The sequence below is a fragment of the Gnatocerus cornutus genome, chromosome 2 (genome assembly GCF_029298725.1).
Source record: "Gnatocerus cornutus isolate USDA-ARS CGAHR chromosome 2, icGnaCorn1.1, whole genome shotgun sequence".
Lineage (NCBI taxonomy): Eukaryota > Metazoa > Arthropoda > Insecta > Coleoptera > Tenebrionidae > Gnatocerus > Gnatocerus cornutus.
The window spans coordinates 13,498,442-13,526,292 of NC_142234.1; the positions used below are offsets into that span (position 1 = coordinate 13,498,442).

At 35.2% G+C, this 27,851-nt stretch overlaps 2 protein-coding genes across 4 annotated transcripts in view; both read right to left on the bottom strand.

Moving 5' to 3' along the window:
* The window catches only part of nrm (neuromusculin), a 176,618-nt gene that overhangs the window by 87,865 nt on the left and 60,902 nt on the right, over nt 1–27,851 (bottom strand). For all 3 annotated transcript variants that reach the window (XM_088031039.1, XM_088031036.1, XM_088031037.1), the window contains exon 2: nt 18,648–18,825. In XM_088031039.1, coding sequence (XP_087887165.1) covers nt 18,648–18,825 — 178 coding nt within the window. The remainder of the gene's footprint in view (nt 1–18,647; nt 18,826–27,851) is intronic.
* LOC148179245 (cytochrome c oxidase subunit 6C-like) lies at nt 24,522–24,817 on the bottom strand. The gene is made up of 2 exons (XM_088031199.1): nt 24,651–24,817; nt 24,522–24,606 (listed from the first exon to the last, which is right to left on the bottom strand). The coding sequence occupies exons 1-2, from the start codon at nt 24,815–24,817 to the stop codon at nt 24,522–24,524; spliced, it is 252 nt and encodes an 83-aa protein (XP_087887325.1).

The window sequence follows — 27,851 nt, forward strand, 5'->3', positions numbered from 1 at the left end:
AGTTACGAACATCCGTCGAAGAGGAACTTACGTGGAAATGTAGCGAACAAAATAACGATTCCAATTTACCGGTTTGCGAGAGTATCGCTAACGAGCTGCGACACTGGGGCTCGCCACAGGATCTGCGGAATACTTCAGGATAACAGTTCCAAGATATCTATTCCTGAAATCCCAGTAACGTTGCGATTTTGGACAATAATTCGGGCTAGAAATTCTCCAGGGTAAAAATGGTGGATGCGCCAGGCGACCCGTGTTCGATTTATTATTATCTCATTAAGTGGCACATGACAAATGCAAGTCAGATTTTAAACGGTTTAGCACCAACTGTGCTTGGATTTAGAGAACAATTAAGCTCGGTTTTGGTCGTTTATCTCAGCCGTAAAGTCGAATTTCTCACAGGATATTGGTGAATTTCGCATATAAGTGAGTTAATATCTGCATCACGTTCCAGCTAGAACTTCTTAGCTTAACTTTGAGCTAAGACCACGATAGTGTCGGATGTTATCGAACAAAGTGGGTGAGAGCTCCGGGCTGATAATAAATAATAACTAATGGCGCTAATCGACGATAATAAACTTGGCTAAATCGCGGAATGCACTCGCACTGCATTAATGCATTAGTTATGTTTTATGCAAGATATTAATGCAGTTGAGCATGAAATATACTAGCTATTAAAATATTGGAACACAAGCACCATTAATTCAAGAATCAACATCCTTAAACAGCAAAAAAGAAAAAATCAGCTCTGTTTGCTTTAAGACTGCCCAGCTCAAGCTCAGCCTCTAAATTTCGATGGTTTCAGTAGCCACCGCTATATTTTGTCGGTGTATCAATCGTTTATCAAATCGTTGGCTCTTCTCCACACCGCCGCGATTTTCCGCCACATAACTCTCCAAGTCTGAAGAATGTTAAGTACTCTGCCGAAATCCCGGATATGCAGTAGTGTGAGGCCGTTGTTTGCCAAATGTCGGTGCAGGCAATTTATACACCCTATCTCGGATGGACACAAGACAAAGTGCGGCGCATTCCGCCAAAGAGGGCGCTACAAGACTTCCGTTTTAGGGGATGTTGGACCCTAGATAAAGGATGATCATCGGCCGCCTTTTATGGTCCACGATATTGCTCCGATATGTGCTGGATTTAATGTCCCAATCTGCGAAACAACCGTGTCTACTATCGAGATGTTATTTATGAATATAGAAGAATAATGGTACACTTGACAGTATTTTTGCGTCGCTTCTGCGGCTCCTAAATACGAACACACTGAAATATGGACCGTAATAAACTTTTCATGAGGAAGGAAAACATTCTCAGTATCGCTACGGAATTTTATAAATCGGAATATTTATGTTTCGAGAGAGTTAATCACGGGGAGAAAATGTTGGCGTCCCAGGAAAAACACAAAATAAAAAATGCACACAAAAGATTTGAATGTAATTTAATTACTGAGGATCAGCAGATTAAAATACAATCAATATCCTATAGACGAGGTTTAGAAGCTATAATTATGTGATGAATTTATTTTATTGTTCCATTGTACCACGGGTGAATGGTACAACTATTATAAGCCTTGTTTCGTACCTATAAATAAAATCAAGGGACAAAATTAGATATTTCCTTTAAAGAAGTCACATCAAAAAGATAATTGAATATATTCACATTCCTCATCATTCAAAATTACTATTATCTTCTACAAACGCACTACCTTTCGTTTTCAAAGTTAATAACTGAACAGAGCAAGTGGCTCTAATAAAAGAGCTTCAGTTTCATTATATGTAGTTAATCTTTTTCTAGCATAATACTTTTCATCCAATATTCATGTAAAAATGAAATTTATAAATTTTTAAAGTTTCAGTATCCTGAAATTTCTGCTTGATCAATGTTACTGTAATTTGTATCAATTTACCTTCATTACTCGTGTTTATAATTTGCACGCTCTCGGTGCTTTTTGATTAATGTAATCGATCGTTGCAGGTAACGTATAAAGTATAGCAAAGAGCTTTTAGTAACAAATACAAAACTGACGTTTATATTTAGGTTGTGGTTTTAGATGTTAAGTATGACTTAGAACTTATAAATAACTAATTACGCAATGTTACATCTAAGAAAAAAAATTACTTCAAGCTTGAGAAACTTGTTAGGCCAATGAATTGAAAATGAATAAAAACAGCACAAAAAACATAAAATAAAGAAACAGCAAAAACTTTTTTGTGTCAAAAATTTTTTGCTCTCAACTGAACCTGTTACAAATGTCTGTTTTTTTTTTTTGAATTCGATGAATGTAATTGCGTCTAGTCTGTGAAGCTCAGAATAAATTTATGCACGATCCAAATTATTATTCATGACACTGCATTCGAGACAACCTTTTAAAAGTTAAATTAAGAATATCCTTTGACACTTCTTCACAAAAATTTTAAAAATAACAAACTAAGCAAAGTTATCCAATCACAGTACACAAAACCCCCCGTTTAAAATGATCGAGGCAAATCTTTCATAAATTCATCCGTCAACTTCACTTCCTATTAACTTTCAAATATAATTTTAACGATGTTAATTCTTCATAAATCTCGCTTATTTGCGCGTTCTCGATGAAACAAACTTTCCATAAATTTGTTACCGATTATAAATAAGTTAGCAGGACAGTTTGATACCTTTTATCGAAGTTTGGGGCAATAAACGAACCATGTCTCATTGCTTGGTCTTAAAATTTTCTTCAGGCCTTAGTCGAAGACTATAACCAGTTTAGGGAACGATAAATTACTTCAAAATAAGCACTTAAATTAGAAGTTGAACCGGCAATAATTAACCGTAACATTACGGCCCTATTTGCATCGACCATAAAATTTTTATTTCCGGTGCAATTTTGGTAGTTAGAATTTTATGCTCGGCCATAGTTTTATAGAGAAATTTAAATTTTGTTGTAAAATGGCAAATATAAACATGACGCGCATGAATGATTTCATATCCTTAAATGTGTCAAATCAGCAAATTTATTTCCAAAAAATATGACCCAGAACACAGCGAATCGAAACAAAGTCTAGTGATTGATGTAAAGTCTGTCATTGGGATGGAATTGAAATCCTTGACGGAGATTAGAATAGTAAAGTCCTGCAGTAAAATTCGGGACGTCTTCTTTATAAATTATCGAGGAAACTGAGTGTGAGGCGAAGCCTATTTTTCCACCGTCTGACAATTTGATTATTTCGCAATTACGAACGAATGCATTGGATATTTTAGAAGAACTCTTTTTGTAAAGAACTCTCTTTGTGAAGTGCGGTCGATGGATTGATCATTTTCCCCTTATAAATACAATCGGAAGGTTCGTTCTTTAATCTGAGCCTTTGTTGGTAATGATTTCATCTCGAGAAAAAATAAGGGCTGGCCGAGAACAATTTTGCAGGAGAATCAATCGAAGAAATGATAGATCACATGCTTCTGACGCTAACTTTAGAAGAAATGTCTATTGTCTGACATGAAAAGAATTTTTTGCCAAAGAATCAGACGAGTAAAGCTTTTCTTGAAGCGCAATTTACGGTAAAATCTTCAAGACACATATTGTTTACAACCAGTTTAATTTATTCTAGTCTGGAAATGGTGACTATTTTATCGTACTCCCTTAACATTAAATACACAATCAAGCAATGTCCTCGCTGCGCTGTGATAACTGTTCAATTACACGGGCGGTTCTTTTTTGTAATACTTTAATTGAATTGAACTAGGTCTGATTGCTGCAACTATTTTTTCACAAGTTTGTTCGATCAACTCTATTTAATTCTAAAGAGTGCTTTCGGTTCGATTTAGTCGAAAATTTGGTAACAAGATTTTTCAGTAGAGTGCACTGAATTTACAATTAAGTTTGCTCTATCTGGTAATATATTGTTTTCAGAATATATTGCGATCAGCTCTGAATGAACGTTCGCTGCATGCAAATAGAGAATTGTTGTTTATTTTGTTTAATCCAGTTTCATACAAAACTTTGCAACATATAAGTAGGTTAAGATTAGTGCTACTTTATCAGTTCCGATAATATTTTATGAAAGCGCTTTTTTGTTATCTGTGATTCAGTAAATTTTACAGATTGATATTGACTGGCAGCTCCCGGACGCTTGTATTTTTGATTGATATTACAAATAACAAATGCATTTCCATGGAAGCATAGGTCAAATAAATAACGCGAAATACAATTTTTAAATCTGTCGACAAACGATTTTACCTAAACTGAAACACTCGTCACTTTGGGATATTTTGAAATATAAGCGCTGAAAAACTGTGTAATCCTCATACATTAACTCGTAAAAGACCCGAGGGAATTCCCATTTTCCGCTTTTTATTATTGTTTTTTAAGCATGATAGATAAATATTTAAACGAACGGACAACAAAATAGTTGGGACTACAATTCGAAAATAAAGCGATCTCATTGTGAAGTTGTCATGCACGGAATAATATAATTTGTGTTGTACTGAATTCAAACTAAATAGAAAAAGTAAATAAGTTCACGTTAATGAGGTGTAGTTAAATATTGCTAACCCGACTAATTTGGAATTGTTTGCAAAAGATTTACATTAATGGTAAATTCTATTAGAACTCAAACAAAGTTATAATTAGTTTTCGTTGGGTACTTGCAAAATTAAACTAAATTTGTAGAGTAGGTTAAAATAACATGACAATTTGTTCAGACTGCATGAGTATATTACAAGTAATAAAGTCCGATAAGGATTTGGTATTAAAAACCGCATGATTGACCAACTAAAATGGGACCCAGCTGCCATCCTCAAATAGACGCAATTTTTTATAATGATCCCTGTGATTATCAGGTGCTTGTGCCCGCGCTATATCCTTACTTGATTGTAATCCTTACAAATTGTTTCATTCTATGTCCCCATTTTTATTCTGCTGTAAAAGACTAAAGGGAAACTCCCAGAGTCGGAGTAAATGTTTTAGTACACTAAATTTGAACAAGCAAGAAGGAAATAATTTGATTTTTCACTTGAAATGTCTTGCTTTCTCCCAAATAAAACAGGGAATTTCAAAACAGCTCTTCTGAAAAAATAGACACTGGCATTGCTTTTTAATTTCGGTTAAATCGATAATTTCTTCCACAAGCGTGTATACGCCCATTTACACCAACCTCATGAAATCAATTCGTGTACGATAGGTATTTTGACAGTTTCATTTCTGACCCTTGGATCCACCGAGCACCCACGTAGATAATTAGGAGTGTCACCAGGAAAGTTGGTCGGGATTCCAGTAAAGTCTCGTCGATTGAAAACGTCAATTCATATCAGTTGGACCCTTCTCGCGCTCTCCTTGGCCGCACTTAGTTACGAGTTCTAATTCAACCCCAACTGGTGGAACCTTCTTGTTAAGAGACCTTCGTGCGGTCGCTATGGGCTGGATAAAGGACCTCGATCTTTGCATATTGTCATCGGTATCACTATCAGACCGTGTTGGTGGGCCCGCAGAGGCCCGTTTAATATTAGATCCGACCCTTGAATGCACCGACTTGAGAACTTCATGTAGATTGGATGATCTTAACGGGTGACTTTCGAATTGCCGACGTTGTGATGCTATCTATGGGTTCCTAGGGGACACCTTGACCGAATCGTTTTAAATTACTGTGAATCGGGAGTGAGGTCCAAAGGGACACTTGCTCCAGAGACCGGTGCAGCAAAGTCAACACAATTTTGGCATTCAGTCAATCCCGCAACTAGCAATGAAATGAAAATCTAAACAAAGCCGTAAACACATTATTATCAGCGTTTTTACGGAGTCCCTTTCTCCCGAATGTCACACATTCTCTCTCAAAGCCATCCATTTCGTTCCATCAATATGCTCTTTCACTAATGTCGTTAATTCCGCTGTGGTATCGACTAATGAAAAGTTCAAAACCATTACATCAAACCATTTTTTACCAAAAGTTTTTCCACAATCTCATAAACGGATCAAATCCATCTCTCAATTATTAAGACCGGTAATTTATCATTGGTCTCGACGTTTACAAATATTGTGTAGAACGGTGTCAGGACGTCGGATAAATATATTCGCCAGTGTGGAAGAAATTTATTTGTATTTATATCTTCAGAATTTATGACAAAGCTTTTTGTTGACAGCGGTTCCAGCAAAAAACTTGAAATAGTTCCTGAAAAAAGAATTATCTTTATGTATGATCTGCAGAGCATGAGTTTGTATTTCATCCTTCAAAATATTACAATTATCCATATTAGTAGTTGCAACTTTAGCAATAAGTTTTCTTATCAGCTGAAACAGACTTTGGAACTATTTGTGCATAAAATACAATTTACAAACCTTCACTAATAACTTCTCTTAAATATGCAGCTTGTGGAAGAAATAAACATAAGCATAGACTAAAATTCCCAATTTCTTCACTTGCTTTAAGGGCGCAATTCTCAAGTCGTAATAGCATTGACACAACTTTATTTAATGTCTTGAGGAGAACATTTTCGTTCGAAATGCAATTTAACTAAATACCTATTCGGCTCTAAAAATTTAAATTGCCTTGAATAATTTACTATTTTCACTTAAGCTCCTATATCTCAGACTATTAAAGCTTCGGCAGTAGCTTTTAGCAAGAAATTTCATTTTACATTTCCGGTTTTCGTGGGCGATCAAAATGGAACCCATCAGTTCGTATTAATATTTCTGAACTGGTAGTGTATAAAAGCAGAAGTTACATTTCGTGTTTACTGCAAACATTTTTAAACCACTGCACACAACAGCAGCTAAAGGAGATAGAAAAAGCGATAAACTTTTGCAGATGCATATAAAAATTGCAGTAAACCCAGAAACAAATTTTATACGCCAGAAATGTTATAGTTGTTTTAACAGTAGATCGTTAAAGTAGAAACAGGGGTGTATGTGTGCTTTATTAGCCCTAGGTCGAGGATGAACTGTGAGTTTACATCGAGATGTGACACAGTTATGAATACGTTGGATCTAACCGCTGTCAATGAACTGTGTAGTTGCTGAAGAACAATACCCGTTGGCAATTTCTCCAGCTAAAAATTCCAGAGAGTGCGCCAAAAGGTCCGAAACTCAAGTGAAGCGAAACCCAAACTGATTAACTGATTTTTTGTTTGAGGAGCTTTTTTCTTGGCTTCAATTTGTTAGACACCTCATCAGAGCGAACGTTTCGATACGATCAAACACTTTACTACTTTTTCGCCCGGCTTTGGGTTTTTCTTACTTTCGACCGTTTAAATTAGCCCAACTAAAAGTCGGAAACTAATTTGTATCCTTTAAAGCGCTACTACTCACACAATTAAAGTTCGGACACAGAATTTTCCCCTAGGCTACAACTGTTCTGCTATTAACTTACGTTAAACAATTATTATGTCCCAAGTTTTCAACGTTTGTATTGTTGTAGCAATGTTATCAAAAACAGCTCCATAATTGGTAGGGACAAATTTAGAAAATATAGCTCAGGGCTGACGTCTTTTCAGAAAGCTCTTTTATTTGATAATTTGACATACAGTCCTTCTGGTTCGTGCTATTAAACCCCTCTCTTTGCGCAGTTTCTTGTTCGCTTCCCCGTAATTTTCTTGTAATTTGAAAGCTAATGCGATAGTTTGATGAATTATTCAAGTTCAAAGTTCGACGTTAGCTGGCATAACAGATTAGCGTCTTATTAGAACAAGTAGATATCCAAGCATCTGAGGACAACTGAGTCCTTCTTGGCAACGCTAAATTGTCAGGTCGACATGACCTCTTTCCCTTAGGGCTGCACAAAACGTCCCAAAATCTAGTTGATCTACCTAAACTTGACATTTACATGTTTGTATGTCCTACTGGGGCGCGTTCACCCTAAATTATAACCCAAATTGAATCCACCGAAGACGAAAGCGTAGCACGGGGCAAGATTCTCCAACTAATTAATCGTCTGTTTGGTTTAAGGCGAGATTCTACAGATTAGGAACAATATTTACGTTTCGAGGAAAAGAATTTAAGTCAATTTACCGACTATAGTCACAAAAAAAATTAATTTCCCGCAAAAAATGATTGCTTTTGACTAAAACGCTATCAGCACGTACAGTTAATAAAACTACTTATACGGGTTAAAAAGGGAAAAAATACACGTTAATTGCTCTCACCGCCTGAGCTAATTTGCTGCGGGAAATGAGCTAGAAAGTGGTCAGGTTTCCTGATTACATTACAAAGTGTTTACCTAGTTCCGTCCGCGTTTAAAACAAACTTATGTAAATAAGCCGTTTTGCACTTCATATAATATTTACTCTGAAATGCACCAAAGCGCTCCATGTTTTATGTAACACCAACAGTTGCCGTTAAATAACGGACACACAACAAGAATTAGAATAAACGGCTTGGACGGTCCATTTGCTCCGAACCAATAAATTGCGCCAGTGTATAGCTGCGAACGTTTGTTCTCGAAAAGAACAGAAACCTGCAACTCTTTCGTTCGTTTTTTCATAATTAACGGGAAAAAGTGAACGGGCGCTCGTGAGAAAAATTTTAAAACGTTCAACGTTAATAAACTTAAGAATTAATTTAAGTCTGGAGGTAAAAGACTTTCGGGATTATTTTTCCAATTTTTCTCTTTTATTTAGTTAAATTAAAATAGTCTCGAGGCTGGATTTTTACAACGTTACATGAATCTAACCACTCGCTGTACACTTTGGTTACTAAGTGGAAGAGGAGGATTTATGTTCTATTTCAAAAATGGGATTTTCTGTTAAGAGCCACAAGAACAAACTAATACGATTAGGAAAACAGAACGTGGTATTTGTTTTAATTATGAAGAAGAATCTCCCCGACCGACAGTGGCACAAGACCAAAAAAGTCCTCAGAGCTTACGGTCTCTTTGGGTGCATGTAATTTGTTACCGACTTACATTTACGCGAACGTTACAAATGGCAAAGGACTTTCAATAAAAGTCTCTCCCCTCATGTAATTTATTTTTCCTGATAAGTTAAGCGTTAGACCTAAAAAAATCATTGCCCTGACTTGAACACTTTGACCTGGAACCACTATAAAAGAGTATCCGTCGACACGCTAGGTATATTTATTTCACCTTTACACCACTCCTTCGTTCTTGATTCTAAAAGTTTGTCCCTGATTTAGATATCACCCATGAAGGATTTTTTTAATTTCCGCTTTAGTTGAAATGTTTAGCATTTCCCCAACTCCTGAGTAGCGATAAATTCCGCGCCGGACTTTGTTTCAAGCAAGCAAATTTTTATTTTCTTTTCTATGTTGACGCTTAATTCCTTGTAATTCACTTGAATTAAACATAGCCTAGATTTTAACCTCGTCCAAATCCAGGCATTCTACAGCGAACATCTCAATTTCTGAGCAAAGCACTTGTCCTAAATTCACAACCCCTAACAATTGGGGTAAGGCGAGAAAGTACTCGAGAGAAGCGGCTTGTCCGTTGGCAGCGTCGCGATGCTTACGAAGACGCCCGCTTCACACAAAAGAGGACCTCACTCTAAGTTATGACCACAATTAAAGCGAAGTGTCCGATACTGAAGGGGTTGGAATTGCTCCAAGAGCGTTTAGAAGCTATATATTGGGGGTTGACAGTCCCTTGACGACGCTTTTTCAGTTCAATTTGCGGTGATTATGTGTATTTTCGAAGTAATTAAATTTGCACCTGGAGACGGGATTTTTGTGTGAATAACTCAATTTAGGTACAAGTGGGAGGTGTGACATTTCGAATTTATCCATCAGAAACAAAAGTGAATAGCATTTACAAAGGTCAGCTCCACTGTGTGGTAAAACTGCTAACACAACAAAGAGTTAAAAGAGGTTTTTAAATTCTTAAGCAAAGTCTGGAAGATCAGTTTCCCTTTAAAAGTTTCCATTAAACGTCAAAGTTATTCATCCGGTAAATAATTAATCAATTCTAAGAAATATCTCTACCGGAAAAGATTCTTCACGCTAATCATAAAATTATTACTGGCGACGCTATTTATGAGCAATTTGAAGCCCTCGCCGAAAACTTTGATCTCTTTACAACACTGTAAACTATAACTGCTTTTATAAACCCACAAAAGTGCGATTGCTCATAACATAATGTTTTGATTTGAAAATTCCGTCGTTAAAACATAGTAAAGTGCACTCTTGTGATCACAGACCAACAAACAGCTTTTATTGAACATAAAAAGTCTGAAAATTTTGTTCACGCTATATTTAAATCGGAGCTTTTGTTCGATATAAGTGCGAACTCCAACACAACATTATTGCAGGTAGAGATTCTGGGACACTGGTATATTGGCAAGATTTGGCGGGAATTTATGACACACATCCTTTTTCTTTCTCCCGTGTAATAAAACTCCGGGCCTTGTCGGTGCAACAATGTATTTCCCAATAATGGAAGTTTCGATACAGTCACTTCGAAGTTTAGAGCAGGAAGTTAATGTTGCAAAACCTACATTGAAATGCTTTTTATTTAGCCCGATTTCGTCTGCGTCAGGACTAAGTTTAAATAAATTTATGTAGAAAGAGAGTCGTCTTTTGTTTCGCCTCTTTCGGTTGTTTGATATTTATAAGTCAATCCGTTGGAAGAAATGCAGAGTCGGAATTAGAATAGACCCAAGAACATAAAAGCAAAAGTTATTATTACAACGAATTGGTCTCGTTCAATTTGTGTGTTTTCGACCCCCTTATTGCGTCCCTGGCAGTTTCAGTTCCGTGCGTGAAAATTTATCAAGGGAAGGAGGATTTAGAAGTAGACCAGTTTCGGGTTTCTGTCGAGGGCCCAGATTCCGAACGCGTACCTCACACTAGAAACTATCAGTTTTTTTCTTTTTCTTGTGTGCGCTCTTCTACTAGAGTCGTAATAACGGAAACGTGATGGAAATAAGAATGGAGAAACGTTTATGTCGCAGAACAGGAAATAATGCGTGGTGTGCCGTTTTGTTTGCAGAACGCGCTGTCTGCATGTTTTTGCAAAGGTGAGCTTCTGATGCTATGAATAATATTGTTGGTTGCCTAGAGGCGAGGTTTGGTGATTGGAGTCGAGAGTCTGCAACGGACAAGCCATTCTCAATTGATGAAGGAAGGGACGGGTTTTTACTAGCTTGTGCAAGTAGAAGAGCAAATGTTGACAATTTATCCAACGCGGAAATTGGGTCAATGAAGATGCATGTAAACTCGAAGCTTTTCATGCCATAGAAAGCGCCATTGAGAGAGTAGTTAGGTAATTCTTTTGCCACTAAAAAACAACAATCGCCCCTTCGATGGCCTCGCCGTAGCCTCTTAAATTTGCCAATCAATATTCTAGAGCGAATGTTATTATTTCATTTTAACTCTATTTAACAAGAGGCTTTATACAAACTAATCTAAAATATAAAGAAAAACATTTTGCCATCGATTGCAAACATGAACCAAAAACATTCACTTTGAATTAATGTTGCCTTTGAGCGAAAATATTATTTGCAAAGCAAACATAGAGTCTATTTATCTCTGCAGAGAAAAGCTTAAAGCTATGATCATTTACTAAGCATACAAGCATTCTTCATTCCTAAATTGCTGTAGCCCTCAAGGTAAAGATAATTAATAGTGAGAACAACAGAAATGTAAGCACATGTTACATCACAAACGTAAATTATGTAGAGAAATTATTGATAACTAAACAAATTCCTTGTGTTTGTTTATTAACAACACAATTTTGAAAAAAAAATGTACTGAAGATGTGAAACGTCATTCCTAAAGTAAAATGAACGCCTACTTCTGAATTTGAAGCCCGTTTTGCTTCATCAGGTTTGGATTCAGAGATATCCTAAAAAATGTTTTCTTTAGGTTCTACTACGTAATCATTTATTTTTCTTCAGTTTTTCTTAAAAGCTCGCAAAGTTATGAAATTGCTTTCGATTTAACAAAAAGGGGTACAACAGCTTGAAGTGCAAGAACAATGTTTCATTTTGGATTGTTTCTCTTTCGAATTGCACCGCCCAAGTTGAAACAGATTAAATTGCACATCTGCATGAGAGTGCATCTTATTAAAAATTACGAAAAGGAATGAAATATTTAGCACTTAAAAGATCCGAATAGAGAACAAAGGCAAGAAAATTATCTCAAGAGCTTATTTGTGGCATTTTAGTAACTTTCTAATCCTTTCGATGTTCCCTTCTCCTAAGTAACTTTAAGACTTAAAAAGTAAAAGAGGTGTCCGTTATCGGCTCTGTCAACTAAAAAAACAACTTTAATTACGAAAGCCGATCATACTTTTATAAAATGTTAAAACGTATACTTTAAATATAGTTAAGCAAATGAGTTCCTTTGACAAATTTTGCACTCATGTCGGATATTACAAGACTAAGAGGTTTCACTGCGGTTGGTTTGGCTGCATTCATAATAAATCTCGTTAATCCGTTGTTAGCAAACACTTGAAGTTAAAGGAAAAGTCCTGTGGAGCAACTTCGGGGTCGCTTTCTGCAACCTTCCAATTTTGAGAATTTGGTGGATACAGCGATTACGGTGATTAATGTAATTGCGTCCTAGATTTGGCTTTTGATGGATTACCGGCGGATAAAAGTGATATTCGAGGAAGAATTAATATTTTATTAAGGCGAACGTAATTAATGAAAAGAAACTGAATACGCCAGAAAAAAACGCATTTAACTTGGAAGGTGCAACCAAGCAAGAGACAAAGATTGAGCGAACAAGTAATGAGACAAAACCACCAAAATGTGATATCCAGACAAAAGTAATTATTCAAAGCACTTTGCCCGGCGCATCCGCCATTTGTACGAATGTATTCCGAATTATAAATTTTATGATCATAAATTACAACATACTTTTCTGTTTCCACGGAAAATCAGATAAATAATCGCATCGGTTCCTTTTAAAATCACCATTAATTTTCGGGGATTAGAGCGAATGTCCATCCTACATTGCGCTTCCCCAAACCATTTGCGGTACTTAATAGCGCAGTGTGTAATCCTAGAGGGCCTTTCGTCCAGCTACTTATTACAACTCAGCGCAATGATACCTTGTAAGGGTTCTGTGTGGACTTGGTAACAAATGGTTCGTAGCGTTCCTATGGGACAAAAACAAGAAGAAAAAGAGCCCGAAACAATTCGATTAATTTAAGTCATAAATCACCGACAGATAGGACCAAGAGTTTTGCAGAGACCTTTGAAAATTGAAATTAGTTATGCCATCGACAAAATTGAAAGCAATTCCGAAATGAACCAGTCTCACATGTTCAATAAAATCGGAGTGTTATACTTGTCAAAGTAATCAATAAGAATTAGAGTTTAAATCTCCAACGCAAGCAAAGAAATCATGTAATAGCATTACGGGAATTGCAGTAAAACTTTTCTAATCATTCAACTTATTTTTATAACATCAAGAACTCACTTAACCTCAAATAAAGTTTGATTAATGTAAAAAATAGTGGTAACTTAGGATAATTTATGTTTCTTCTAACACCAAACAAGAGTCACTAGCAGCGAGTTTTAGGGTGCTCTTGGGAGACGCAAATCACACTGTAGTTTCAGAAATACAGAAAAGTTGTCTCGTTTTCGCCTGGAGCTTTCAATAAATATTGCAATTCATAAAATTAAACTACGAACTGCGTGACTAATGTCTTTAGATGTTGTAAAGAATTTTAAATGGTGAAAATGAAACAGACATTTCATCAATTAAGAACAAAGCATCTGAAAGAGTTATTAATTTGTTTGAAAACCGGACGAATAGAGATGCTAAAAATTTAATGAAAATTTAATTGAATAAATACTTTACTTTCTTTGTCCAAAAAAGAAAAAAACATGTAAGAGTGCTGACAATTCCCGAAAGAAACAAGATCCTCCACGTCGTATAGCAGAGTGCTCAGCTTCAAAAATTTGGGCTCAAGAGTAAAATGTTAGTTCAGAAACAAATTAAAAGTAAATTTCCACCGAACTTCCTGAAAGCTGTTTTTCATCACAATGTGAAGATATAATTGGACGTTAATTAAAGAGTGGTACGGATATAATTGCTCATTTACAAGAAAATTCCGTGTTTCAAGTGGCATGCTTTCATGTCGATAAAGCTCTGTAATTAAAATTTTTAGGGTTCGTGAAGGTTATCGTGTAATCTTGAACAACAAAATAATTGGAAAAATTACCACGTGTGCACCGTTTTCCATTCACGGAAATTGCTCGCATTGCGTTAATTTTATTTGAAGAAAATCGTGTGGACGGTTGCGAAATGTATTTATGTAAACAGTAAAATTCAGCGACTAAAAATGAAAGCTTTCTGTCTGTCTATGCCCTTCCTTGTGAATAAGAATATTAATCTCCAGGCTGTCAAAACACATCGTCCTTAGAGCTACGTAATTGAAAACGAGTGGCGGTTGGTAGCGACGTCTGAAGACTGAGTGCATACATAATTTACGTTGCACTTGACCTGGTTAAACTGCTATATGCAAAAAGAGGCATTTTCCATTCAGTCTTGGGTTGAAGCAGTTGTACAACTTTTCAGAACCATCGTCGCTAGTCGGTTTGTTAAAATACAAAATAAGTAGATAGAAGTTTTTCCCGTTTTGAGGATGCAATAAATCGGCAGCAACGATGTGGTAAAATGCACTAATTAACGGAGCATCTCTATCACAAATTGGCTTACCGCCAGGATTTCCGGTAAATATTTAGCTTTGTGATAAAGTTTCCATAAATGAAATCAAAATGGTATTGTTATCCAACTTCTTGAGCAATGTTCTCACCCTAATAATTAAACATTGATTAGATCTGAATACACTGAAATTATGAAACGCTAACTAACAGAAATTGTTGTAACATTATAGCTGCTCTTTTACCGTTATTGATCCGTTCATTCCGAATTTTTTAGCACAATTCATTTCCTTATTGTTCCGTACAAGAGGAGAAATACACGTCGATGCTTGTCTATTGGCAATATTCTTTATTAGTTTATAGCTCCATTGTGTATGCTTATAATATGAAAGTAATTCCAAGTGAAGTACTATGCTATTTTCAAGAACGTACTTAATAGTACATAAATTCCCTGTAAATAATTTTGACCCGAATGCTTTAGGTTCTAATATACCTACTGAGTGTTGAAATTTTTACGAAACTTTTGAGAAAATATTTTACTTCACACTACGAAAATAGTGGCCACTCTACATCGTTCTTAAAAACTTAAAATCATTTAGAAGTAAATGCTTAAAAAATTAAAGAAGTAGCTACAGAAATTGTTATAAGTAATGTAACAAGTCTCTGATTGGTCAAATCTATAGTGAGTTGAATTCTCACAGAAAAGCCAAAGTAAAAAAAATGTGCCGACTAAACCAAAAATTTTCCCACAATGTCTTTTCTAGAGGTCAAAGTACACTTATTGAGCTTTAGTTTGACATTAATCTTAAAAGCATAAAACGTGTCATACTTTTAGAAAAATTGAAATTTGTCATTTGGTCGCCATTTTGAAATATGTACCTAGTGTCATGTAATATCTATGGTCAAAATGAGAAATTTCAACACTCTGTTTATACGAAACTAAACTACTCTTCGCAAAATAATTTTCACCGTGTTCTATATCAAAGTTTTGTTGAAATTGAACAAAATAACTCTTTCTAGGTGGTCCACTTCACCTGGATTTACTCAAAGTTTAAGCAAACAATACGTTAAGAGCAAATTTTCCTTTAAAATTATCTGTCTTCTTGTGATAGCCATCACAATTGCGATTCTAGACAATAGTTTCAAGTAAATGTTGCTTCAAATTCGGCCATTGAAGTCTCTTTATTATGTGAGTAAACCTGACCATATCCATAAATGTACCATGAAGGTTTACGCTACCAAAGTCGGTTAACTGCAACTAAATGTTGCTATAAATTTGCAGTTATAAACCACAGTGTTTGCTAGAGCTCTGTACATAATATCAAACCAGAAGACCGCTACATAGTCGTTAGCTTAAACTTTAATAATACAAGTTTGTTGAGCTTCATCATATTAAATTACGTTAAAACCACGTGTAATTGAAGCCAATAGTCTCTATTGATTGTAAAAACCCCAAAAACGCACACTTTGTGCTTAGAAATGAAACATCCAAGTTGGTAATAAATCTGCTGCGTCGTACCACCAGGCCAATTTCAGGTGTCATTAAAGCGAATCTGCCTTCGAGATATATGGCTTATGAGGCTTACAACACAACTATAAATATTAATACAACGTTAGCGCCGTTTACTCAGATGTATAAACTTGAATAAATTGGTTCTTGGAATAATTTCCTGATGAAAGAAAACGCCATCAAAATGTGAGTACTCTGCTTGAAATGAGCTTTCTTTCTGTTGCTGAAAATTTCCCGTCAACGCTTGTCTAAAAAATCTCTAAATGGATGCATACTAACTTTAAAACGTCTGTCATTACATTGTCGAGTTTAGAGACACGTAATCCGCTTTTCGTGTTTTCCACCGATTACGCTGATAAATGAAACATTCACCACAAAAACATCTTTGTTGTAATATCCGCAAAGAAAGGTGTAAGCAGTTTATTTTTCCACGGTAATTATTCATGATCGCGTGTGACAGTCATCCAATTACTATAAGACAACGCATAGATCAATGGTAATAGAACGTAATAAAGAACTTTTCCTGCCACGTCGAGCTTCAATTTTGAAATGATGAACCAAATTGATTAATAATTAATAGAATTGTGTGGATAGGCGTTTGCTTAGCTCATGTAGTAATTCAGAGATTAAATACATCCTGTTAGAGCATTATGTTCGGGATTAATCTCGTCATTGATTTTACTTCATTATAATGCATACAAAACGTGTGGTTATAATCACTATCTAGATTAAACACTTGACGCTTTAGGCATTCTTGTTACAAATTAATTATGCTTTTTTTTGACAAATTCATATTTGATTTCAGTTATTAATGTATAAACAGAGCTGCCCTTCATGATTATTAATCACAAATTCATTGTAACACATGGATAAATATGAATGTTTATAATTTAGGTTATGCTAATAATTATTCATCCTAAAAATAGGGCAGTTAGTAAACTATTGAAATTAACATTGTGAACAACTTGAATAGAAGTTTAATTTACTAGATTTCCAAGCAGCTGAATCTTAATTGGACCATGTTTATTAGATTTGAATTATTACGTGGTAGCTACAAAATCTTCCTAGAAAAATAACATACCTGTATAGAATTTATCTACAATTAAAAGTAATAGTTATTTGAAAAAAGTCTTTGTTAACATGACAGTAAATCACAATTGCATGTTTAGATCAAATCAATTTATATAACACCTGTGAATAATGTTCTTCCACCTTCCATGTTCAATTTATTTATTATTCCAACCGTATTTCGCTAATGGGAATTGCAATGTAATGTTATCCTATTTTTTTCCAAAACCAGAATTTTTTGATGATTTTTTTTTTAATGAGCAGAGTACCAAAAGTATTCTACAAGAGCCCAATTTTCCAAATTCTGCTTACTTGTTATTGTTAATTTATCATCGAATTATACTATTTTAAAAGTCAAATTACTGAATTACTTACTACAAGCGATTCAAGTTTCGGATAGTCAATTTTCAGTTAACTGAGACAGATAGAAAGATGCATGCAGTCTTTGCCATTGTTTTTACATACTCGGATTCGATAGTTTAATTTTTCAAAAAAATATGCATGCAAATCTATTTTGGTCGGTACCTCGTTCATTTAACGAAGAATTTTATTATGGTTGTATCGTTTTAACACAAGTCAGATATAATGAAAAATCATACTCCTAATTATATCTGCATACTAATTTAGAATAGAGAAATCGTACCAACAAATCCTTAAAATGTGTGAAAATTAAAAGCCTTCTAGAAATGCAAGTTGGGTTTCTATTTCTATTTCTTTTATGGCATTGTTAATTAAATATAATCATATTCGCCCAAGGGGTTGTTATAATTTTTATGCTACGTCGACTTAAATTTGTACTGTTTTCAATTTTATCGTTATCTTTCGAACAAAATCCCCTTAAATTAGCTCTCAAAAGCTGAATCAATAAATCCTTCCCTCTAAAACCGTTCATTACTTTACAAATCTTTCCTTTTCGACCTGAAATATTTACAGCGGTTATTTATAGCTGTGTACATGTTCTTAGTAAACGACACGTATTCTGAAGCATTGTAAACAATTTAGATTTTATCACAAACTTACTTTTATTAGAACCAGTCATTTTATATTCACTTAATAAAATTCTCAACACATTTAAGAATAAATTCCTTATTTTAAAATTCAGTCATACAAATGCTCTTCATTCCGTTATATTAATTGCACTCGTACATTCTGCACTGCAATACAGAAAACAGACGACCGTGCAAAATATTTATTAGCAACTGAATGCACTCTGTAGAATTACAATATTTTATTCACAGTTTTTTTAGAAGCTGAGTGGTGAATTCTTGTTTAAATGTTAATATAGCCACCGACCGAATTTTCAGGACGAAGTGATTACTTTTAGTAGGCATTTCTAGTTTTCAGTGTCATCAATTTATAATATTGTCGCACAGTCTACTCGGTTAATAGTTTTGTAATAATGATGTTTACGGACTTTTGCGGCATGATAAGTTTGTCTAGTTAGTCCACTGTGTGCGCACTTCTGTTTTCCGGTGTACGTTGCCAATTTTGTGCATCACCGCTTGCAAACATTGCCAAAAAAACATATCTACTTTACCTTTCGCTGGCATCTCCTTCCCCTCTTCGTATCTGTCCAGCTTGGCTGAACACGTATATCCTAGACGTCTCCTTGTACCATTTCACGCTGTGCAAAGTGCCACACTGGTTCACGTCGACTCTGCATGGAAGAAGAACATTCGTCCCAACAAGTGCACGAACTTCTGTCTCCTTTGCAACTGAAAGCAAACGAGTCGTATTGAAAACAACCGAACTTTCAAGCAGGAAACTGGAGAAGTTTTCCAATTATTGCTGCTGGTCAAAACACCTTAGCAATGTAAAGAAAAAGTTTTATGAAGTCAATTAGCGAATATAAAACTTGGGACATTTTCGGTGCGATTTTTGCTTATCGAAAATCAAATGTGTACTTCACAAACAGAAATCTTGACAATTTCGGGTTGGAGGTTAGAGTAAAAAGGGAAAAAGTACGCCTCATCAATCACCGAACTGAATTACAATAGGAAATTTCTCGGCTGAATTGCGAGTAATAATATAAAAAACCAGGTTACCATTCAGAGAAATAGATCGTATGATAAAATGCGCAGAAATACCGCGGTAAAACAATGAAGTTTTATTAAAAAACGGACTAATGGAGTGAATACGGTTGTAGTCAGCTACATTATGGAATTTGCATTGTTCGTTCGTAGGGAATGGTATATCACTTAATGAAAAAAGAGAAATGAGAGGGTTAACAACCAGAAGAGAGATTAAAATCTAAAAAACCATTATTAGGTTTTTCAAATTTTGCACCTCTCTACGAAAAACCGAAATGAAATTAAATTCCAAATATTAAAACGAGCACGTTTTTCTTGCTAACAACTAAACACAACCAAGTTAAATATGTCAAACATGTACTATTATTCTGGGACAATGTTATCCGGAATACAGTTTTTTATAATATAAAAATACTTGTGATCTAGGATCGTGTTTTTCCAACGATTTTCCAATACTCAAATTTCCCTCAGTTGATTTGAAATTAAATTTTCAGAATTGTCGGCACAGCATCCATGTCGCGTCGAAATAAATTCATTTCTTCCTTGTCACTTTTCAATAATGCAGCTCAAAATTGCAATTTGTTGTCAAATGAATATTGACCCCGAGTTGCCAGTTTCTCGTTAAACCACTGGATAACAAGCAATTAAAATAGTCCGAATTCATTTTTCACAGTCTGTTGTGACAGTGTGGGCTCAACAGCACCTGGTTTTATTAAAATGCAACTGTAGTACATTTCTTGTTCAGTCCTGATATTGACGGACTTTGGAGTTACTTACAAATTATTTTAATGCCCAAGTGAAAATTTGTTAAGTGGCTTGAAGGAAAAGCAAACGAAAATTACACTTCATGATGCGGTAAAAATGAGCGAACAAAGCCAGAACTTGGCCACCGTAAAGCTCTTTAACGATTAAAGTTTCCTTTCCAAGATTCCTACAAAACGCAATAAATCGTGCATGCATGTGCAACCACGGTAATTTAGCTTATGTATAAATATTGCAATTTCAGCGCAATTCCGCATGGGTAAAACCCACCACTCGGAAAATTTATTCTTTTCAAGTGTTCACTTCGTCTGATCGAAGATGTAATTGTTTTGGTAACATAAAACGCCACTTCCCCGGATACTTTTTACGACTTCCATAGGTATATTACCAGTTCATGATCGTTCTCAAAATACATTTCGCTCTCATTTAATATCCGCGTTTTTGGAATTTTACTCAAAAGAAACGAACTAAGCGAAATTCCACTCTTGATTAGATTCATGCATGATATTCGATGACTCTTGCTAGTTGCTTCGGAGATGACACGTTCTCCCGGAATGTATTCCGGTCATGTCGCCGCTTCACGCCGACTCCGGAGGTGCGTGACGTGAGACACAGTGAAATCCCTATGTGCCACTTTTACCTATGGGACGCATCCCTGCGAATATAAACGCAACGCAGACCGAATTCCGGTGCACTTTGTTGCATTTTCTACAGGCGTGTTATTCAGCAGCACATGTTCGACGTAACGAGGGAAGAAAGAATTGCCTGTTGGAGCTGTCGGCTTTCATAGGAAAGCGACAAAAGAAAGGCGATTGTCACTCAAGAAAAATAAGTGGAATAATTTGTCGATAATTTTCCGACATTTATGCTCATATCTATCGCCCAATTTAAACAACAGATAGTAATTACTTGAATTATTCAGCGATTGCTGTGATGGGGTAGCTGATAAACCGACGTCTGACTGGAATAATTCGATTATAATTGGTACATTTGTCCGTATCAAATAGCGTGATTGTAAATCGTTGTTTTCAACAAAAAATTACCGTTAATGGTACAATCCATAACATGACTCACCCAGAAAATAATAGTTATTATTATTTTTCTGAAAAACGCTGAGGTAGTTGACCGATTATCGCTGAACTACCATATAAAGCAACCCTTTCGGGTAATTAACAATTTATTTCAGCACAACCTTTAATAATGTCGCCTTAATGACAAAGTATTGTGGTAAGAGGACCCTATTAATATAATCGTTATAACCATCGCTCTAAATCGATAGTCGACCCTCAAGCAATTTCGTTATTTTGCCCGTCAATCCCAAAAGTCAAAATCATTAGCCTTTAGCAAAAAGCGAGCAAAGTCTTCTTTCAAATTTAATATATTATCAAAGTCGAAATGAAAATAAAAGTTTTTCATATTCCTTTAAAGTTTCCATCTAAAGTGTCGACGGGTGCAGGTTGACAAATGTCCTGTCATCTCTTCATGAACTACGAATTCTGTGTAGTATTCAAGCAATACATCAGTGACAGCCGCAAAAGGCAAAATCATCAAATTGCAGACGATATTAGTAATCGACTATCTTAGCGAATATCTAAGATGAATGTAAAGGATGACACTGGCAGTCTAGTTATAAGTTTATTGATCTGCAGACGGCAGCCAAACGACGAAAAACATCATTTTGTAATAAACACGCTAATGGTATGAATACTTATTTAATCCATAAACTTAATAAAAATTTACGAACAGAAAGACTTCGCAGCCGTGTAAGTATTTTATTAACATTCTTGTTTATAATAGATAAAACCTAGGTAATTAATTTCAATTTAGAAAGCTTTCAGAAGACACATTAAAAATAGCGAGGAAGATTAAAGTATCTCCTTCATTTACGAAAATGACTTCACTGAGTTGCACTTTCTCAACTATACTTTTAATAGTCTTGTCTATTCACTTCCACAAAAAGCCAGAAACACAAGACTGGGATTTATGAACTTATTGGTTCATTATTTTTGGCATCACAGAGTAAATACCTCAACATCAAATTAGAATCTTCTTAGAACCACTTCATTTAAATATTTAGTTTTTAGTTAAATGAACTTAGCTCTTTTATACTTATTCTTGTTGGCAGTCTAACAATGCCATTGTAAATGAACGCCTTCATTATTTCAAACTTACGAAACGCAATCCCCAACAAAAATCCTAGTTCATCGTTTCCTTTTACCAAGCGGAAACGAACTTTTACTAAAAGCTTTAATATCGTATAGTTCTAAAATAAAGTTATCTTCCAACAAGATAAAACGAGTTTGAGACAAATATTGGAAACACAATAAAACAAAAGTTGTTATTTCCGATTCACGCACTAATATTTCGCAAAGTTTTTCAAACTGTCGTCTGTTACGATTTCATAACACTGAGTGAATAATATTTTAAACTGGCGACCACCCCATAAATTTTCCAACTCATCGAACGGATTAAATTAAGGGATGCAAGAAAGCTTGTAAATCATCAAAAGAAGGACATTATACGAAAAAATCGGATTCCTTTTTGTCATTTTCTCCAGAGATCGTTCCATTTTTAAGGGGAGAATGTAGATGAAGGTGTTAATTTAGTCATTTGCATTAGTAGCGTCAACAAAGTTGACACTTTGGGAACGCGGACATCTAAAATGTCGCTTTCTGTCTGTATCTCCCCGAGCGGTGCTCCGTAAATCTTTTTACCACTTGAAAAGTTATACCCCAAATCGAAATTTTTTATAGGAAATGTGATGTATGTATGTGGCTGAAGTGATTTGTGTTCGGGTTGGTATTTCGACTACCGGCTCCACACCAAGTAAATAAAGTACAATCCGTACGACTATTTTTCGTAACGACTCCTTTTATCGTCGGGATGGACCAACCAAAATGTATCTTACATTTTATCAAATAAAAAGTCACAAATGTCGGTATAAATAAACCCGTTGGAGAGTCTATGCATATTGATAACGACGATTCTGTTATTTTTTATTACCAGGTTTGCAGAAGTAGATTTTGTTTGCATTGAGACGATCCACTCGAGTTATCGCCTTTTGAGAAAAAAATCCTCATGAATCACTCTAAGCCGGTGACGTTTTATAAATATTTTATTAGAATATCAGCGAACTCCGTTGAAAACGCAGCCTTCTTTGGTAAAACCCACATTACGTTTCGCTTCGATTTCTGGGACCACGAATTACGAAAAGTTTTTAAACTGATGGATCACTGTAAAAAGCGAGAGCCTTTTCATGTTAATTGAAATCGTAAACGAGATCAATCAGTAATTTCGGCCTTAACATAAAACGAGGCTGGAAGAAATTGGTTCTTATCTTGAGTGCAATCGACGTCATCTACACGTGCCAATTATGTGCAGCTGTTGCGTCTTGTTTTTCTAACTTTTTGTAAACTACTAAATTAATTACGTTTTTTCAGAAAACTGGTATAAAGCATTATTGATTTATGCAGAATTGCCCTATACAAGGAAAGCGCGTGAAATGTCGTCATAAATTACGTTTTAAACTGTAAACCAACTTCACCAAGTAAGACTTAAGCACCAGAGTACATAAGGTGAGCTGTTCATTATCGCACTGCAAACTGCAACTAATCGCCCAAAGGGCGCCATGTGGCCCTAAGCACCTTACACAAACAATGGCAGCAATAGACCTGGAACTAAGGTAATAACGAGACTAGTTCGAAGTTCTAACGCGTTCGCATCATAATACATCAGTTCATTAATTTTACTCAGTTTCATATTTACTTGTATTGATTGACTATATTATATTTGTACCGTGAATTTGTATACAAAGTTAAACATGAATGTTGTGACCGGTGTTGTTTAATGTGACAATATTAAATTTTGTATTTAATATTTAATTAAATATTTGATTAGTTCAAAGTTTTTAATGTATTCACTGGAAGAGAAACTAATTTCTCTGATGTAAAATTGGTGGAGGCGCCGGGTCTATGTAGCTAGCGCACCTATTTGTGCCTCAACTAAAAATGCAATCACTGAAAATTTTAGTCTTTAATGTTTTGATAAAATCCAAATTGATGCTTGTAATAGGTATGGAATGAAATAACAAGAAAAAAAATTCCTACAAAATGCATTTTATCGAATAAATAGTCAGATAAGTCGTTAAGGGATTTCGTATTTTGACAAATTCCAAAAATAAAAAAAATGTCACATTAAATTTATTTTTAGTACTTTAGCTTGTAAGTACTTAATTTTAAAGAGCAGGTTAAAATTTTAAATTTTAACACATTAAAACCTCTAATCCGAAATTTATGACCGCTTTTCTAAAAAAATCCTATCAAAATTTCATCAACATGAGATCTAGACCAATTTGTCTTTTATCAAACATTCTAAAAACGAATTAAACCGCTTGAAAAATAAAAAATCTAAAATCCACCTAAATGTCCTCTGACTGAAATTATTATATCTTCAATATTTTTGTATTTTTAGATATTGCCACCAAATTTGCCTATTAACGTAGAATCACCATCACGCACAACTGCAAAACTGTACTCATAAAAACATAAAATAAGACAACCACCCACAAATGAACGTTAATTTAATTGAACTTCTAAACCTTACAAAACAATTTCAGAAAATTATTCCTCGTCATCGTAAGGATCGCAAGAATCAAACAGTCCCTTCCTGCGAATACGGTGAAACTCCTTATTAATATCGTAATTCCTAAAGCATGATTTCAGTAAGGTCACAAAATTGTTTAAACTCACTTGTAAAAGTCGGCGTAGACTTTTTTCTTGCCATTGTAGTACACAAACTTCATATAACACCCACCGAGGGTGGCACCTATTATCGCCAAAATTATATTCCTCTTAATCTGAGCTTGAAGCAGCCCTTTCATCACAGGCTTCGGAATTTTTCCAATCTCTTCAGCCATTTGTTACTGAAATTATGCTTAAGAACGGAAAATGATATTCGCCTGAGAGGTGTCACAAAAAATTGACAACGTAACTATTGACGACGATGACCATGTGAACGGGCGACTCGATGAAGACGGATTTTTGGATTTAAAATTTTACGCTTTTATAACGACTTTAATTAAATTTTATCAAATATTTGTTACATTGTTAATGAAAAAGTCGAAATTTATCTCCGATTCTCCTTAATTTAATAGCCAATATCACAAGCTTCAACATAGCCAAGTACCATTCAACTCCCCGGATTTTTCATAAAATTTTCCTTGCTTTCTCTTCAGAAATCTAATTTTAATATTGGAACACAAATATTAAGCATCAATACAGCAGACCTGTCCTGTAATGTACCATGCTACAAAACCTAATTTCCTCTTAAAGTTACGACTGTTTGAATTGAGCGTATAGAATAAAAACAAACAGTGAAAGAAATCATCCAGCTTTGAAGCTCACCGAAAAACCCGCCCGAGCACATTAAAAATTTCCCAGAAAGAAAACTAATATTTCAAGACACATACAGCAACTTTTTATTATTATAAAGTTTCGGCAAGTCGCAAAAATCCAGTCAAAGAGGCGTTTCGACTAAACCCACATCTAACTTTTTAATTGATTATCGGAAATAAAGTTTTACAAGAAATGGCAATTTTAATGCAGTAGTCGTGGATTGATTTTGCGCCAAAGATGAGCGAAATCTGATTTTCATTACAATGTATTGAGACTGGGAGTACGGCAGTAAATATTTATAGCAGTGTTTACATTTTAGGAGGCGATTCTTATTCGTCATGTAGAGTATGATCTTTTAACTTCATGAGGTCTTATTAATAGATAAAAATCGGTGATGTGCTAAAATGCGTTGTTTCACAAATCCCTATTATAATTGAACTTTCTGTTATTCTACGGATAATCTGCGATGAAGCTTGCAATATTAGGTAGGTAGCGATTATTTGTATTTTATGTTTGCCTTGAGATATTTCGACCTCGCGCTGCCTGTTTACATATTAAAAACAAATCACAGAGCTGACCCTCGCCCTTTCGCAGCTTTAACATATTGCTTTTCACATATCACTGCCGGCAATTTCAGCAAGGGTCGCTAGTTTTTCCGGCATTCCTCCGCCGAGTTAATAAGCAAGAGTGGTGATAATGAAAAACGACCCCTAGATAAGATGGATATAAGGGACAAATTCGGGGTGTCGCCTTGTTGCAAATCAACGTTATCTATGTTTAGATGGTAAGCTTGGTCACTTGCTCCGCTAATCCTTACATATATCACCTTAAAGCTGGGAACGGAAGCGTGAAAGGATACACGTGCTGGCTGAAGGCTTCATATTGGACGTCGTTTTTATAGCATCGGAGACTACAAGGAAAACCAATAAATTGGCATTAAATGCTAACTTGGAGATCAAAAAGTCATAAAAACATTAATTAGTTTCGCTTGTCAAACTCCGAGTTTGAGCACTGACCGCAAGACAAATGAACACGGGCAGTACTAAAATCCTTGTTTTTATTAATTTCTCTTTTTTGCTCTGAATTTTATTGCTAAAAGCTGTAGTCGTGGTAATTAAAATGGCGATCCTTTATGTCTTGGACGTTTAGCTTGCGGCGAAAGCCCTAGAGAACGTATAGAGTTTTCGATATTTCCATTACACCAGCTTCTCGTAATATATCTAGAGATTTCTTTCACAAAAAGCAGTTTTCTCATGAAGAAGAGTGGTTTTTCTATTGCACTACTTTCCCATAAGAATACGTACAATAAAATGCAGCAACAATATTACCGCAGAGGAATCAGCTGCAACTCATTTAGCTGTATGTAGATTAATAATAAAAACTGATCAACGACGGAATGCTAATTTCAGGCGGTAGAAGCAATCAATAGTTTCCTATTTTCTCTTAATATTTCGACGAAAATTTGTTGCTTCACTTGTTTCAGTTCCACGTTTCCGGCAGTTGACTTACTTGTTTTTTCACTTTCCCTTTCGTCTTTTTTGTGGCATCCGGTGTATGATGAACTTGAAATGGTTTCACATCATTAACACCGTCTTGGAGCCGTTTGCCTAATAATTATTCAAGGTCGTTTTTTCGTTCGCTATAATAATTCAAGCTGAAATACGTCTTTCCCGCATTATTGTTCTTAGTTTCTCACGAATATAGCACACCTACCTTAATAACATTTTAATACAATGATTCACTCCGGATTCCTTTTGTCGTAACAGTGTGAGAAACCAAACTTGGGACAATCTCTGAACTCATCGTAATAACAAGCTTCCTGTTTACAGAGGTTCCACGAATCCACGAAGTAAAAACGCGACGCGAAAAATCAGGTCGTTAATGAGAGGTCATAAATTCAGGTGATTCTTTCTACGTTTCGATTACTTTTTGTGCATCCCAGCGGTGCAGTTTTGTAAATGACGAAATGCATCAAGGTTTGGTCGTAAAGTGTTATCATTTTCGAACGACTTGTGTAATTCTGCGGAGGTTTAGAGAAAAATAAGACGTGGTGGTAGATGCAAGAGACACTTTTATGTTGTATTTTGATGTCGGTGCGAATTCCTTTTGGTTTTGGTATTCGTTTATGTACAGTTTAATATAATTTTACTTCTATCTCGGTGTTTGGAGATGGCAACAAGAAAAATGTAAAATATCAAAGAATTGAGTGGTTTATATTCAAACAACGAGTTGTAAAGATCTGTATGCATAAAGAACAAACAAAAAATGTTGACACGGTTTACTTCAACGAGCTTTTCCAAGCTCTCAAAGATACAAAGCTTTTCGAGAATAAACTTAAAAGACAATATTTGTTCGAATGAATGAATGAGTTAACTTGGAACTGGTTACGAAATATTATTTACTTTTGGTTTTTATTTGAGTCCACTGTTTTTGACGGCGACACAAAATGCACTAATCTAATTTACAAACTCCTTTCCGGTACAACTTTAGTAAAATTCTCGCCGGTAAAAAACCGGCAAATTTTTGAATAGGAAGCAATAACAAAGAGATGTCTGA